Source organism: Callorhinus ursinus, unplaced genomic scaffold, assembly GCF_003265705.2.
Source record: "Callorhinus ursinus isolate GAN/ISIS: 27379988/994484 unplaced genomic scaffold, GSC_fseal_2.0 scaffold119, whole genome shotgun sequence".
In the NCBI taxonomy this organism is placed as follows: domain Eukaryota; kingdom Metazoa; phylum Chordata; class Mammalia; order Carnivora; family Otariidae; genus Callorhinus; species Callorhinus ursinus.
The window spans coordinates 975720-992176 of record NW_027397181.1 but is presented as its reverse complement, the minus strand read 5'-3'; the positions used below and the strand labels follow the sequence as shown (position 1 = coordinate 992176).

The window sequence follows — 16457 nt, the reverse complement described above, 5'->3', positions numbered from 1 at the left end:
CCACCCTGAACACACCTGATTTCATCTGATCTTGGAAGCTAAGTAGAGTCGGACCTAGTTAGTACTTGGATGGGAGACAAGTGTAATTTTAATTGTCTATTTACTTTGTCTTCCCCAAAGCACTTATAGTCTAGGAATTATATCTATTTTGTCCCCTGCTATAATCCTAACTCCAGCAGTGACTTACTAATAGTAAGTGCTCAATAAATATTTGTTAATGACACAAGTGAATACATGACCTCACATTTTGTGCTCCTCATTCACATAAATTCTGAGCCACATCCTCCATCCTCCACTTCTAGCAGGGATTTGGTTTTTTCTGAGCTCCAAAGAGGACCTTACATTGGTTTTGGATACATTTCATCTGATTTCAAGAGGCCAAAGTTCCAGCTTCACAGAGGGTCTTTACTCCCTGATTTTTCCATCCAGTGTATTCCCATCCCTCCCAGCTTTACTGTATTCCCAAAAGGGATTAGTTTGCTATATAGCACACACATGTAGCAGCGTTGAATAGCTGAGTGTCAAGGACAGAGCCAAGAGGACACAAGCAAGCCTTGCACAGAAGTTGGCATCTAGTCATTACTCTACATGTTTTTGGTAGTATTAATCATCCAGTAGTGGATCTTTTATTAATCCATCTTGGGCACAAGACATCCAAGGTGTATTTTTTTATAGGCTTATTGCAGTCCAGCTCTCTCAGTGAGCTGTATGTTTTCACTTTACCTCCCCATAACCCCCTTTTTCATTCTCCTTTATCTTGTGTCCTGGGAGGCTGGATTTTGTGGACTACATTAAAGTTGCATATGCTATAAAGTCACTTTCCTTTGGACTTCTGGTTTTATTTGGCCAACAAGAGATACTGGTAGGAGATTGGAGGATAAGAAGAAAGAGGTTGGGGTATTTATCCTCTTGCTCCCTCACTCCTGATTTATAGGTTGGTAAGGCTGTGTTTCCATTCCAATGTTCACAGCTCCTATCATGCAGTCCTCTCTAAAAGCTCCAAGCCCCCAGGTTCCAGTTCCTCTTCTTTCCTCTTCAGACCCAGGTTCCCAGCTCTTGTGAGTCCCAAGGTACCTTGACATTCTTTGTTGGTCCTCCCTTCCCCTCCCCTCGTGTATAGACCCCTCATTAAACTTTCTTCAGTTGTCCAGCTAGATTGTGCCATCTGCCCAGGGTTTCTGACATCCCCTAAGCTGCCTGCCTGGAGACCATGCTCAAAGAAGAAATGGGGATGATCTTAAGTTTCTTGCTTCTGTTCTTAACAATGTATTTCGGAAGCAGGCCAGAGAGTTCCATAAGCTCCTTGGTCTGCAAATTGAATAGTTTACATTAATTTCTCCTTTTCATTCTTTTTCTTTTCCTCCATCTCTTCTTTCTCTTCCCTTTCCCTCCTCCTGTTTTTTCTTATTATTTTGAATTGGGATATTTCCCAGTATTCCAGCCCAGAATCACAAGCCAAACTTGGCCAGTTCAGGAGAATGAGCTTTGTCTGGCTCATGAGCTGGGTCTCTGTCCCCATCAAGGGGACACTAGTGTGGGTGGAAAAGATGGAGGCAGAATAGAAGGTGAAGAATCAACTTTCTTAATGTTTTTGGAGTAACATCAATAAGATGGCAGAATAGAAAGCTTCAGACCCTTCTTCCTCCCAAAGAAACACCAACTCAACAATACATGGACCAATCCCCTTTATGAGAAATCTAGAAACAGCTAAAAGTCTCCTGCACCCCCTCCGACAAGTGTAAAACTGGCTGCATTGAAGCCAGTAGGAAAATTTGTGGCACCCTCTTGCCATGGTCTCTGCTCCCTGGCACAGCACTATGTGACTGGGAAGAAATTACAAGCCCTCAGCTTCTTGCAGGGGAGGGAAAGGCAAGAATGGACTGCATGTCCAATGTTCTGATCTTTCAGGAGGGTTGCCCAAGGGACTGGCTTTTGTCACACTAGTCTCAGAGTACTGATGGGAACTGGAATATTCCAGATGCCTGAGAGTCACTGAGAACAAAGCATTTGGGTGATGTGCCACTGCTCCAGAAGATCCATAGTACGGGAGCCAAAAGCAAATATAGTTCAGCAGCCTCTCCCTCTCCCTCAAGAGGGAAGAGAAGAGTGGAACATGGAATATGCATTCAATATTCCAACTTTTGTGGGGTTACTCAATGGACTGGTCTCTGTCTATCCCGACTTGGGTACTGATGGGACCCAAAGTACTCTAGATGACTGAGGCTGCTGAGAACAACAACAGAGCCAGGCATCATGCTCCTTCAGAGTACTTGTGATATGACAGATGGACACCATAGGGAGCAAAAGATTATGAGCTCCTAAAAAAAAAAAACAAAAACAAAAAACCATCAGATTTCTCTAATTAGGAATCTACATGTACAAGTCCAAAGAAGGCATATCCACAGAAAAGGTTTGAGAAGCTTCCAGAATCTTTTGCCAGCCTTATTATCAAAGGTCTTTTCCTGTACAAAGTCAGTCTATAAAGACTTGGAGGGGTGGTTATTTTTTTCAAATGCACAAATATGAACCCAAAGTTACAAGAAACACGAAGAAATTGCCCCATCAAAGAAACAAAATAAAAGTCCAGAAATTGACCCTGAAGAAACAGAGATATCTCTGTTTGAGATGAATTACCTGACAATGCATTCAGAATAACCATCACAAAGATGATCAACAAACTCAGGAAGATGTATGAATAAAATGAGAATTTCAACAAGGAGATAGAAAATATGAAAAAGAACAAAGCATAAATTTGGGGGCTGAAGAATGCAATAAATCAAGTGAATGATTCACCAGAGGGGTTGGTTCAACAACAGACTTAATCAAGCAGAAGAAAAATCAGTGAACCTGTAGACAGGTAATTTGAAGTGATCAAGTCTATGGAGCAAAAAGAAAAATTATTAAAAAGGGAGAAGAAAGACTAAGGGATTTATGGGAGACCATCAATGGACCAACACATACAGTATGAGAGTTTCAGAAGAAGGAGAGAAAGGAGTAGAAAGCTTATTTAAAGGAATAATGGCCAGAAATGTCCCAAATCTAGGGAAGGAATCAGACAACCAGATTTAAATCCAAATAATTCCCAAACAGGATGAACTAAATAAAGTCCACACCAAGATATTATAATCAAATTGTCAAAAGTCAAATACAAAGAGAAAATTTAGAAAGCAGAAATAAATAAGCAACTCGTCTCATACAATGGATTCTCCATAAGAGTATCAGTAGATTTCTAGCAAAAACACTGCAAAAGAGAAAGGAGTGGCATGATATATTAAAAGTACTGAAAGAAAAAAACGCTGCCAACTAAGAATACTGAAGCTATAAAAATTGTCCTTTAAAAATGAAGAGTTACTTTCCTAAAAAAACAAAAGCTGAGGAAGTTCATCACCAAGACACCTTTCTTATAAGAAATGCTAAAAGGAGTCCTTCAAATTGAAATTAAAAGATGCTAAAGAGCAACATGAAAGCATATAAAGATATAAAGCTCACTGGTAAAGGTAAATATATAGACAAATATAGAACACTGTAATACTGTAACAGTACACAAACAACTTTTAATTCTGGTATAGAAATTAAAAGACAAAATAATTTTAAAAAACTATAACTGTAAAATATATTAATGGACCTATAATATAAAAAGATGTAAGTTATAACATCAATAACATAAAGTGTGAGAAGAAGAGGTAAAATTGTGGAGTTTTTGTATAAAATTAAACTTCATTTGTTATCAGCTTAAAGTAGATTGTTTTATATAAACCCATGGTAACTCCAAAGAAAATACTTATGGAAGAGACACAAAAGAAAATGAGAAAGAAATCAGAGCATGTTACTACAAAAAAAAAAGTCAATAAAACATAGCAAGAGAGGAAAAAAAGAGAAAAAAGAGCTATAAGACAGAAATCAATTTTTAAATGGCAACAGTACTCCTTTCCTATGAACAATTACTTTAAGTGAAAATGGATTAAATTCTCCAATCAAAAGATAGAGTGGCTGAACGGATTAAAAAAAATAAAAAGGAAAACAAAACACAACTATGTGCTGTCTAGAAGAGACTCACTTTATGTTTAAGGATACACATAGGCTGAAAGTGAAAAAATGGAAAAGATATTCTATGAAATGGTCACCAAAGGAGAGCAGAGGTGACTATACTTACATTAGACAAAATAGATTTTAAGTCAGAAACTGTCACAAGAGAAAAACAGGGACATTATATAATGATAAAAGGGCCAATTCACGAAGAAGATATGATTATAAATATATATGAACTCAACATCAGACCACCCAAATGTATGAAGCAAACATTAATAGAACTGAAGGAAGAAATAGAATCTCAAAAATTGTAGGAGATTTCAATACCCTACTTTCAATAAAGCAGGAAGCATCCAGACAGAAAACCATTAAGCAAACATTAGACTTAAACAACACTACAGACCAAATGGACCTAACATACATATGCAGAATAGCTCACCCAAAAGCATACGAAACATTCTCCAGGACAGATCACATGTTCGGTCACTAAGCAAGTGTTGACAAATTTAAAAAGACTGAAATCATACCAAGTATCTTTTCTGACCACAGTGGTATGAAACTAGAAATAACTGAAGGAAGACTGGAAAATTCACAAAAATATGGATATTAAACTACAGACCTCTGAATAACCAAGAATAAATCAAAAGAGAAAAAATGTCTTGAAACAAACAAAAATGGAAACACACACACCAAATCTTATGGGACACAGCAAAAACAGTTCTTAGAGGAAAGTTTATGGTGATAAATGCCAACATTAAGGGGAAAAGAACTCAAAGAAACAACCAAACTTTACACCTCAAGGAACTAGAAAAACAAGAATAGATGAAACTCAAAGTTAGCAGAAGAAAGAAAATAACAAAGATCAGAGCAGAAATAAATAAAATAGAGACCAAAACAACAACAATAACAACAAGACAATAGAAATGATCAACAAAACTAAGAGCTGGTTTTTTGAAAAAATAGACAAAATTGACAAATCTTTAGCTGGGCTAACTTAAGGAAAAAAGAGAGCAGAATCAAATAAAATCAGAAATGAAAGAGAAGACATTATAAATGATACCACACAGGGCGCCTGGGTGGCTCAGATGGTTAAGCGTCTGCCTTCGGCTCAGGTCATGATCCCAGGGTCCTGGGATCGAGTCCCGCATCGGGCTCCCTGCTCCTTGGAAGCCTGCTTCTCCCTCTGCTTCTCTCTCTCTCTCTGTCTCTCATGAATAAATAAATAAAATCTTTAAAAAAAATAAAAATAAATGATACCACACAAACAAAGGATTATAAGAGACTACTATGAATAATTACATATCAACAAATTGTATAACCTGGAAGAAATGGATAAATTCCTAGAAACATAATATACAAGGCTGAATCATGAAGAAATAGAAAAGTCTGGGGCATCTGAGTGACTCAGCTGGTTAAGTGTCTGCCTTCAGCTCAGGTCATGATCCCAGGGTCCTGGGATTGAGTCCCAAGTTGGGCTCCCTGCTCTGCAGGGAGTCTGCTTCTCCCTCTGCTCCTCCTCCCACTCATTCTCTCTCTCTCATAAATAAATAAAATCTTTAAAAAAAAAGAAATAGAAAACCTGAACAGACCAATAATGAGTAAGGAGTGAATCAGTAATCAAAAACTTCCCAATAAAGAAAAGCCCAGGACCAGATGGTTTCCCTGGTGAATTCTACCAAACACTTAAGGAAAAACTAATGCCAATACCTCTCAAACTCTTCCAAAAAACTGAAATTTTTTTAAAAACTGGGAAACCAAACTTAACAGCACATTAAGGATCATACACCATGACCAAGTAGGATTCATCCCTGGGATGCAAGGATGGTTTGACACATGCAAATCAATAAATGTGATACACCACATTAATAGCATGAAAGATAAAAATCACACGATTATCTCAATAGGTGCAGGAAAAGCATTTGACAATATTCAACACCTTTTCATAATAAAAACACTCAACAAACTTAGGAATAGAAGAAAATTACTTTATACTTTAACATTATAAAGCCCAGATGTGAAAAGCCCATAGCTAACATCATAATGGTGAAAGACTGAAAGTTTTCCCTTGGAAAAAAGGCAAGGATGCTCATTCTAGCCACTTTCATTCAACATAGTAATGGAAATCCTAGCCAGGTCAATTAGGTGGGAGGAAGAAAGAAAAAGAAAAAAAGAACAAGAGTCATCAGAATAGAAAAGAAGAAGTAAAATGATCTCTATGTGTAGAACGCATGATCTTCTAGGTAGAAAGCCCTACAAATTCCACAAAAATACTGTTAGAACTAGTAAACTAATTTGGTAAAGTTTCAGGAAACAAAATCAATATATAAGAATCAGTTGCTTTTCTATATCTAAAAAGGAAATTAAGCGGGGCCTGGGTGGCTCAGTAAGTTAAGCGGCTGCCTTTGGCTCAGGTCATGATCCTGGAGTCCTGGGATCGAGCCCCACATCCGGCTCCCTGCTCAGGGGAGAGCCTGCTTCTCCCTCTGCCTACTTGTGCTCTCTATCTCTCTGTCAAATAAATAAATAAAATCTTTAAAAAAATAAAAATAAAATAAAAAGGAAATTAAGAAAATAATCCTATTTATATAACATCAAAAAGAATAAAATACTTAGGAAAAAATCAAGGAGATGAAATACCTATATACTGAAAACTATAAAATACAGCTGAAAGAAATTGAGGAAGACACAAATAAATGGAAAGACATCCCAAGGTCATGAATTTGAATATTGTTAAAATAATCATACCATCCAAAGTTAGTTACAGATTCAATGAAATATTTATCAAAATCCCAATCCTTCTAACTGGTGTAAGGTGGTATCTCAATGTGGTTTTGATTTGAATTTCCCTGATGGCTAATGATGATGAACATTTTTTTCATGTGTTTGTTAGCCATTTGTATGTCTTCTTCAGGGAAGTGGGTCTTTTCATATCTTCTGCATATATACAATGGAATATTACTCAGCCATCAGAAAGGATGAATACCCAACTTTTACATCAACATGGATGGGACTGGAGAAGATTATGCTAAGTGAAATAAGTCAAACAGAGAAAGTCAATTATCATATGGTTTCACTTATTTGTGGAACATAAGGAATAGCATGGAGGACATTAGGAGAAGGAAGGGAAAAATGAAAGGGGGGGAATCGGAGGGAGAGATGAACCATGAGAGATCATGGACTCTAAGAAACAAACAGGGTTTGGGGTGGGGGATTGGTTAGCCCGGTGATGGGTATTAAGGAGGGCACATACTGCATGGAGCTACTGGGTGTTATATGAAAACAATGGATCATGGATCACCACATCAAAAACTAATGATGTATTGTATGGTGACTAACATAACATAATAAAATTTAAAAAATTTTTTTAAATAAAAAAAGAATCTAAAAAAAATCCTATTTTTTATAGAAATAGAAAAAAACAATTCTAAAATTCATATGGCACCACAAAGGACTCTGAATAGCCAAAACAATCCTACTTTCCAATTTCAAAATACATTACAAAGCTACAGTAATCAAAGCAGTGTGGTACTGATATAAAGATAGACATATAGACCCATGGAACAGAATAGAAAGTCCAGAGATAAACTCTTGCATAGATGGGTAACTAATCTTTAGCAAAGGTGCTGCTAATATACAATGGGAAAATTTCTTTAATGGTGTTTGGGAAACTGAATATCTACCTGCAAAAGAATGAAATTGGACCTTTATTTTATGCCATATTTAAAAATCTACTCAAAATGGATTAAAGACTTAATCAAAGACCTGAAGTTACAAAACTCCTAGAAGAAAATATAGGGAAATTTTTCATAAAATTGGTTTTAGTGATGATTTCTTGGATATTATATCAAAATCATGGCAACAAAAGCAAAAACAGACAAGTAGAACTACATTAAATAAAAATCTTCTGCACAGCAAAGGAAACAATCAATAGAGTGATAAGGCAACCTATAGGAAGGGAGAAAATATTTGCAAACAATATATCTGAGGGGTTAATGTCCAAAATATATAAGGAACTCCTACAATTCAACAGCAAAACCCCCCAAATAATCCAATTTAAAAATGGGCAAAAGACTTAAATAGACATTTTTCCAAAGATACATACAAATGACCAACAGGTATATGAAAAGATCCTCAATATCACCAATCATTAGGGACATGAGTGTCAAAACCACAATGAGATATCACCTCACAACTATGAGGATGGTCTTTTCTTAAGTGCTAAAAGAGAAACTGGAACCCTTGTGCACCAATGGTAGGAATGTAAAATGATGCTGCCACTATGGACAGCAGTGTTGATATTGCTGAAAACATTAAAAATAGAACTACCAAGGGCACCTGGCTGGATCAATCAGAGAAGCATATGACTCTTGATCTCAGGGTTGTGAGTTCGAACCCCACATTGGGTGTAGAGATTACTTAAATAAATAAATAATTTAAAATATTAGAACTACCATAAGACCCAGCAATCCCACTTTTGGGTATTTACCCAAAAGAATTGAAATCAGGATCTCCAGGAGATAGCTGCACTCCCATATTCATTATTCACAAGAACCAAAGGCAGAAACAACCTAAATGTCCACCAATGGATGAATAAAGAACATGCGGTGTAAATATACAACAGGATATTATTCAGCCTTAAAAAAGAAGGAAGTCCTGTCACATACTACAACACGCTTAAACCTGATTATGCTGTGAAATAAGCCAGTCAAAGAAGAACAAATACTAAATGATTCCACTCATATAATGTATATCAAGTAATCAAACTCACAGAAGCAGAGAGTAGAAAGATGGTTGCCAGGAGCTGGGCGGGGAGTTGCTGTTCAATGGGTATAAAATTTCAGTCATGAAAGATTAAAAAGTTCTGGATATCTGTTGTACACCATTGTGCTTATAGTTAACAGTACTGGAATGTACACTTAAAAATTTGTTAAGAAGGTGGATCTCATATGTTTTTTACCATAATAGAAACAAAAGGATATATGCTTTTAAGTATTCACAAAACAAAAAAAGAATCAGTTTTATCTGCATCCTCCAATTGACCTCAGCTCAGAAGCTCTAGGCAGCTCTGGCTTGTCCTCAGGACATCATTTGCTCAGGTGTCTGAAATTCTTCTGAGCAGTATTAAAAAAAAAAAAGCAAACATTTATTTTATTCTTCATACTGACCACACACATAAATCAGAATGAGATATAAGAGACCTGTAGTGTCCAAGGTTTCCAAGCACACAGGCCCATTTCAGCACTTTTATATGTGTGGTAGGTTGCAAAACTGGCTACAATGCTCCACCCCTTCTGTAGTCCCAGCCTTTAGAGCACCTGCCATTAGAAGGTGGTGTCCATTTCCTTACTCCTTGAAGCTGGACCAACTCCATGACTTGCTTTGGCCAATAAATGCAGCAGATATGATGTGCTTTCTTAGACCCTCTGCCTCCTAAGACCCTCTCACCATCGCATTAACAAGCCTGCACTGGCCCTCTAACGGGGCATCCTAGACCAACCAGCCCGCAGCGGACCTGGGAGCTGACCACAAACACTTAAGTGAGCCCAGCTGACATCAGTCTGGCCCAGATCAACCGAGCCCAGCCCAAACTGTTGACTCACAGAGCCATGAGCTTAAAAAATGGTGGTGTTTTAAGCCACTATATTTTGAGGTGCTTTGTTACACAGCAAAAACTAACTGATAGAATACATATCCCCAATTCTTATGATCATATTTGCTCTTCTAAATCAACCCCTTTTCAGATCCTCCCCAGGATCTCCTCCAGGTACACAGCATGGATCTCTTCTTCAAACTACTATTTGCATGAAGCTTTTTATTATAATATCATTAAAATAAAGGAGAGAGGCCTGTCATCAGGATGACTTGTCATTACTCAATTCAGCCTCAGGTGGACTTTTCAATTTGGTCAGACAGCAACTTCATTCTTGGCTCACCCCAGAGCACAAATGTTAGCCTCCTCCTTGTTTTTTTCCCCCCAAAGTTCTTGGAAACAAGTAAGTCTTCCTTTGCATTCACAGGGGACTAGATTTCACATATCCTTGTTCACTCTGGATCCCTTTCTCTCATCAGTGCACTCCTCTGATTGGCACTCCCCACTCTACAGCTCTACTGAAGGAACCCAAATGCAGAGCTCAGTTGAGTGTTTCTGACACTCTTCTGCACACTGTATCAATAGCACACACTTCCTTCATTTCACACAGGAATTTTTCTCTACTTAAGTGAGCTCCACAGAATTTCCTTTGCATCTTCCTGAAGCACAAGAAACCTCTCCCCATGTGTGGTACACATCTTTGCTTCTGCCTTCACAACACCCACTTCCCCTGCTTCTGGGAACAGCATTGACACTTTCCAAGGGAACAACTTTCTCCTCTCTTTTAGAGATGTGGATTGAATGTAGTCCCCTCAACCCTTGGCTCCAGAGGTGGGCATGTGACCCAGCTCTGGCAGGTCAGAGCATGCCTCCTACTGGCCAGCAATTGATTCTTACTGGGGCACATGACTCCATCAGAACCAGTCAAATTCAAGCCTAGGACTCATGTGGAAACTGCCAGAGACCAACCACCTTTTGACTGGAAATGCTGATAACACAAGAAATTAGAACAGAGCTGCTGGGCAGCCATCTTGTCACTATGAAGAGAAATCCTGCCCCAGAATGAAGCAACAGACAGTGACAATGTTAATGACATAATCTGAGTCTTTGGAGTAATCAGCCATGCCTAAAGAAAGCTATCATGATCCTTTTGACTTTTTTGTTCTTTTTTGTTTAAACCAGACTGAACTAAGTTACAGTTGCTTGCAAACAAAGATGTTCTACTACATCCCACATCTTTCCCTTTATACAAATTAGAACTTACCACTGTTAAATGGAAAGCAGGACAATTCATATGAAGTTGAAGAATGGGTAACCTAGTCTATGGTGATCCCTACCAGCCCATTCCCTTTCCCTATACACCTTGGCTTTCATTGGGGATGTTGGAGCTTATGGCAGTTTTAAGTTGGAGCTGCACATTGTTTGATCCTCCTCCCACTGAGGGCTGGGTCTCAGTGCCCCAGCTCTTGCCATTGAATCTGGACAGGCTTGTCACCATGGAGGACAATCAGGTCAGTGGCAGTGATGCCATGTGACCTTCCAGGCTTGGTCTGCATCTGCCTTGTTTGCTGGCACCAGCATGCTCAGAGCTATAAACCACCACCTACAATGCCACCAAATCCCAGAGCAGCCAGTCTAGGGCTGCAACACATAGGTTCCTAGTTGGCAGTGCCACCTCAGCAGATGCCAACCCTCCAGGCCCAATGGCCAGACACAGCAGTGAGAAGCCACCTTGGAGGACGATACCCCTTCCCTGCTCTTCCAGATCCTGCCAGTCCACCGACCCATCACCATTCAAGGTGATCCCCCAAGGCCTATACACATGGGTCCTTTCTGGATCCCGGATCTGAATGATCCACAGACATAACAAATGGAGGTTGTTTCCTGCCACTCAGTTTTAGTGTGGTTTGTGACACAGCCACAGACACCTGGGACCGGACCCCTCCACTCCTGGCCTTACCTCACAACGTCCACTGATGCAGCCCCTGACTTGAAGAAATCGGTGGAGTCTTCCACCTCTAGGACACTGGGGAGAATCCGTTTCCAGGCACTCTAAAAAACAGATGCAATAAGAAAGGGTTCACAGGGGAGCTGGGAGCAGGCACCTTCTGGGTGAGAGCAGCCCCTGATATGTGTTCGGACCACCTATTGCCAGTCTGGGCTTTCTGCCCACTCCAAGGTGCTGCTGCTCTCAGGAGCCTCATGGTAATGGAGCAATTGCCTCCTTGGGGAAGTAGAAGCCCAAAGAGCTCAGCTATTGTCCTACTGCCCATCTCACCTTGACCCCAACTTCTTTGGGATCCCCATACCAGTTCAGGGGCAGCAGGAAGACCGGACATAGAGAGCTCAGGGCATGGCTATGAACCAGCTACTCCCAAACCCACCTCATACCCAGCCTTACCTGGGTGCTGTCATCCAAGGGAGGTCCCCAGAGTGACACTGGTATTTGGGTATGTTGCATTGTGGAAGGGAAAGCAAAGTGTGGGGGTGGTTCTCAAGGTAAAAATGAGGCACATTGATGGGGCTCAGGAGGCCTGGGTCTTCTCACAGATAGCTGGTTCTATGCCCCTCTGTCCTGGGGCCTGCAGAGGGCAGCAGTGCCCACCAGCCAGCCCCATGGATGAGCATGGAAAGGGCAGTGCCAGTGGCCAACACCATCCAGAATTCTAAGACCATCCAGTGGGTCAGGATGGGATTGCTGTTCTCTGGCTGGGTTCCCAGCTGGGCTTCTCAGGACAGAAGAGGATGCCTCACACTCTGTCTGAACTTCAGGTCTGGCTGGTCACTGGCCCAGATGGAGGTGGGAAGGCCCAGTTAGGACCAGCCCTCTGGCACCCCTTAACCCAACCTCTCCTTGGCTCTTTCATTCTTGGAAGGGTGTTGTGATTTTCCCTTCCCATCCTCAGTGTGACTGTCAGCAGCCATGCTGAGCCACTCCCTATCCCCACTGGACTACTGCCTGCTCTTGGGCCTCTGCCTGGGTCTTTGCCCACCAGTGATGCCCTTCTCTGAACCACAGCTCATGTTTAAATCCTGGGCATCCTCTGGGGCCAACTGCCGTGTCACTTCTTCCCTGAAATCTTCACTGACTGCTCTGTTGGCAAGGGCTACCCTCTTCAGACTCAAGTGGCCTGGGTGTACATGTACACCCAGGTGTACATGTACACCATATATGGGTGTACCACCCTATGATGCCTACGAGATGCACTGGCCCTTATAAGATACGTATGGAACCTCTCAGAGGCAGTGCACCCCAAAGCCGCACTGCCTCATTCAGACCCCAGCTTGGCTCCTGACACGCCATGGAGATGTAGACAGCCCCTCAGTGCCTATTTCTTCATCTGTGCAAGAGGTTGATAATGGCTATGGGGGATGTCTTGCCTGAGGCAGGAAGAGCATTTGGTGTACAGAGGAGCTCAGCAAATGTGGCATTTGTGCCACCTGCAGTGCTCTGCACAGCCCTGGCTCAGGAGGGTGTTTGGCTGGGCTTGTTGCCCACGGCCCACTCCAGCCCACGGCATGCACTTGGTGAGGTCTGCTGAATGGAGAACACAGCTGACCCCTGCTGGGGCCACCAGGCTGGGCTCTCTCCATCAACACCAGGGCCACAACTGCCCCACACTGCCCTGTCCTCCCTGGCTATCTCCCCTCCCCTGGAGTCGCCTCCAGACCAGGCATTCTGAAAGGGCCAGCCCAACTGTGACCAATAGGTGTCATGATAACAATGCTAAGGATGACAGAGGCCATGTGGCAAGCAGCACAGCAGTGGAGGCCAGGACTCTAGCCCTACCAGCTGGGCTCTAAGCCCAGGCCTGTGCTCATCTGCTGTGATCCCACCTCGGGCCTCAGGTCCTCGGCTGGGAGATGAAGGTAATAATAACACCTGCTTCATGGAGTTATTACAGTAATTAAACACACTACCATTCCTGAAGTGTTTAGAACATGACACGGGTACACACTCTGCAAATATGTGCGTCTTTTGATGACCAGGCTCCCTGCCAACATTTATTGAGGTCCTCACAGGTGCTGCTGAATGGACCCTCTCCATATGTGTTCTCTCCTCTACCACTCACAACACCCACGGGCGTGGGGTTTATTCTTCCCAGTGCACAGATGAAGGACACAGTTGTAGCAGCTTTTGACTCAGGTTTAACATACAACTTTAGCCCACCCCGAATGCCACTCAACTGGAAACTCCAGAAGGCCAATTTGTCCAGCAGCTGGTCCAGTAACCCCCAGTGGGCACAGGGCTGGGGCCAGAGCAGTGGCTCCAAGAATATTTTTGAATGAACAGGCTTTTTTTTCTCCTTTTTTTTTATAGACATTCAGAATGTTCAGCTTTCTACTAAGGAAGTGCTCAGTGCCCTCTGGAGCAGGACCAGCTCCTCATGTCCCTCCCTTGCTGAGTCTTGTCCCCTGCACTTGTCATCAACACCCATGGTCACCACTGTGGCTGCAAACTGGCCCACCTTCACTCAATACGTCTATCCTTCCCCCAGAACTCTCTCCATTCACCTCTTAGGGCAAACCTCCCCTCCTCCTGCCCAGGGGAGCCTGCCTTGATTATTCCTTCTGAAGTCGTCCTCCAGCCTCCAAGGACCTTGTTTCCATTACCCTGTTATTTCGCTCATGGCACTTCTCTTTGTCTGAAATTATCTTGTTCATGTTTGGCTGTTCATTGGCTCTCTTCCCCATGGAAAGGGACACTTCATGACAACAGGGACATTGCTTATTGTCATATTCCTAGTGTCTGACTTAGCACCTGGTATTTGATAGGAGCTCATATGTATTTCTTAAATAAGTCACTAAGTACATTACTGAATGAGTGAAAATTCATCTAACGCCTCCCATTCAATAGGCTAAATGCCATCAATACCATGCCTCCCAAGGAGAGAGAGATGAGTGGGGGGAGCAGGAAGGACGAGGAACAACTCTGGGAGGTGACCACTGATTTGACTTGTGGTGGAAGGGACTGGGTCTCAGAGAAGGAAGTGCTCTCTGGCATCATGCAGGGCAGCTGGACTGGAGTCCAGGTCTGCCTGACTATGATGCCCATGCTGGTCACAGTGCAAGATACTCCTTCTCAGGGAGCTTTTCTGGAAGGTTACAGTGCACACATTCTCATCAAAGCGTCATGGATTTGGCATCTGCCTTTGTCATCTATCCAGGGGATTCTTGCTTCATTTGTCCACCATTGACAAGGAGTCCTTAGGAAAGTCAGACCCAGCCAGCCAAATCCCAGTGCTTCAGTGACAGAAGAAGAGAGTAAGGGGACATCAGAAAGCCCCAAGACAGGACAGAACCATCACTGTGCCTGGGGTAAGCACATAAATCCATAGAGGGTGTACACACCCAACTCCAGGGAGCATGAGTCAAAAAACACATGGGCAGTGCACAACCTGCACAATCAGACAGAATCCCTGAGGGGTCTCTTACCCTCACAGCCTCTGCCATGACCAGCTCTTCCTCGGTCAGCTCAAGGGCATTGCTGTCCAATCCCTTGAAGAAGTGGGAGGCTGGGATCATCTTGCCATCCTCCAGCTGGATGTTCTTCACCAGCAGCTGCAAAAAGAAGTTTTCACAGCACCTGAGGTTGCCCTCCTCTCAGGGAAAAGAGCAATTTTACACAGAGCACTGTGCTGGGCACCCCACTTCATTTCCAACCCTCACCACAAGAAAGGCACAAGATTAATGACGAAGAGAGATGTTCAGAGTGGGCATGCTGGCTATCCTAGGGACACGGAGGGAATGGTAGAGCTCACATCTCCCAGTCACCCACCCCCCACCAAGCTCTCACTTCTTTTTAAGTGTAATGACTTTATTATTTCTATAAAAATGCCTACTTATTAGACAAAAATAATTAATCACAACTTTGAAAGTCAATCAAGTAAACAACTAATCCCCCAATAGTCCAGCTCCCAGAAACCCCATGGAAACATCTGGTGAAGGTCATCTGATGTCCCATGGGGCCTAGAGGTGGGAAGAGGAGCAGACGAGGACATCTGTGCTTGACAAGAGTGGCTTATAAGAATGGCACACTCTATATCCACTCTGCTATAACTGGAGCCAGGTTCCCTGCCTGATCTCCACCCTTTTGCCTTTTGGAAATATTAGGGAGTTTCTGTGAGCTAAAGCCCAGCCAGACTCAGCTAGAAGTTTCTGAAAGATGCTTCAACCAAGGGCCTCTGCCAAGGCTGCTTCCTTTGCTTTGCTGTCCTGTGGACATCATGGAAGGTACAGTTGGTGCCCCCCTATCCAGAGCTCCTCTTGGATGATGTCCCCATCCTCCAGCTGCTGCATGGGTGAGCCATTAGCAGCCTACATCTGCATCTTCCTACTCCATGGCTCTTGCCGGATAGACACAGCTACAGACAGAGAGGCCCAGGGGCTTATGCCTCATTGCCAATCCCCTTCCCCAGGGGCAGCAGAAACTGAGGACATAGTGATGTGAGCATGCAGGGGCATAATCAGCAGATGCAATTCACACTGTATGAGATAAAGGCTGGAAGACTCCAGAACCCTTATATCTTTGCTTAGCATTGTCCTCTGCCCCAACCTAGCCCTAGGTTGTATGGGATTTTCCAAAAGTACTCCCTCGATAAATCAGATGCACAAGAACTCCTATCTCAGATGCTGCTTCTAGGGAACTTGACCCAAGATAGATAGCATATTTCAACTGAATGTATCAAGCGTGAATACCTAAAACACCCGATCACTGTAAATTGTGGACACTGATGGCAGCCTCAAGCCCTCCAATGGCAGGGCACAGCAGGGTGGGCACCCAGAGTGAGCTCACACCAAGCCCCAGCAAAGCTGCTCCACTCTCCATCTGGCCTAT

At 42.5% G+C, this 16457-nt stretch overlaps 1 protein-coding gene across 2 annotated transcripts in view; it reads right to left on the bottom strand.

Moving 5' to 3' along the window:
* Positions 1–16457, bottom strand: part of ALDH1L1 (aldehyde dehydrogenase 1 family member L1) — a 107898-nt gene that overhangs the window by 56182 nt on the left and 35259 nt on the right. For both annotated transcript variants that reach the window (XM_025860284.2, XM_073889873.1), the window contains exons 8-9: positions 15056–15181; positions 11580–11671 (exon numbers count right to left, since the gene is read on the bottom strand). In XM_025860284.2, coding sequence (XP_025716069.1) covers positions 11580–11671; positions 15056–15181 — 218 coding nt within the window. The remainder of the gene's footprint in view (positions 1–11579; positions 11672–15055; positions 15182–16457) is intronic.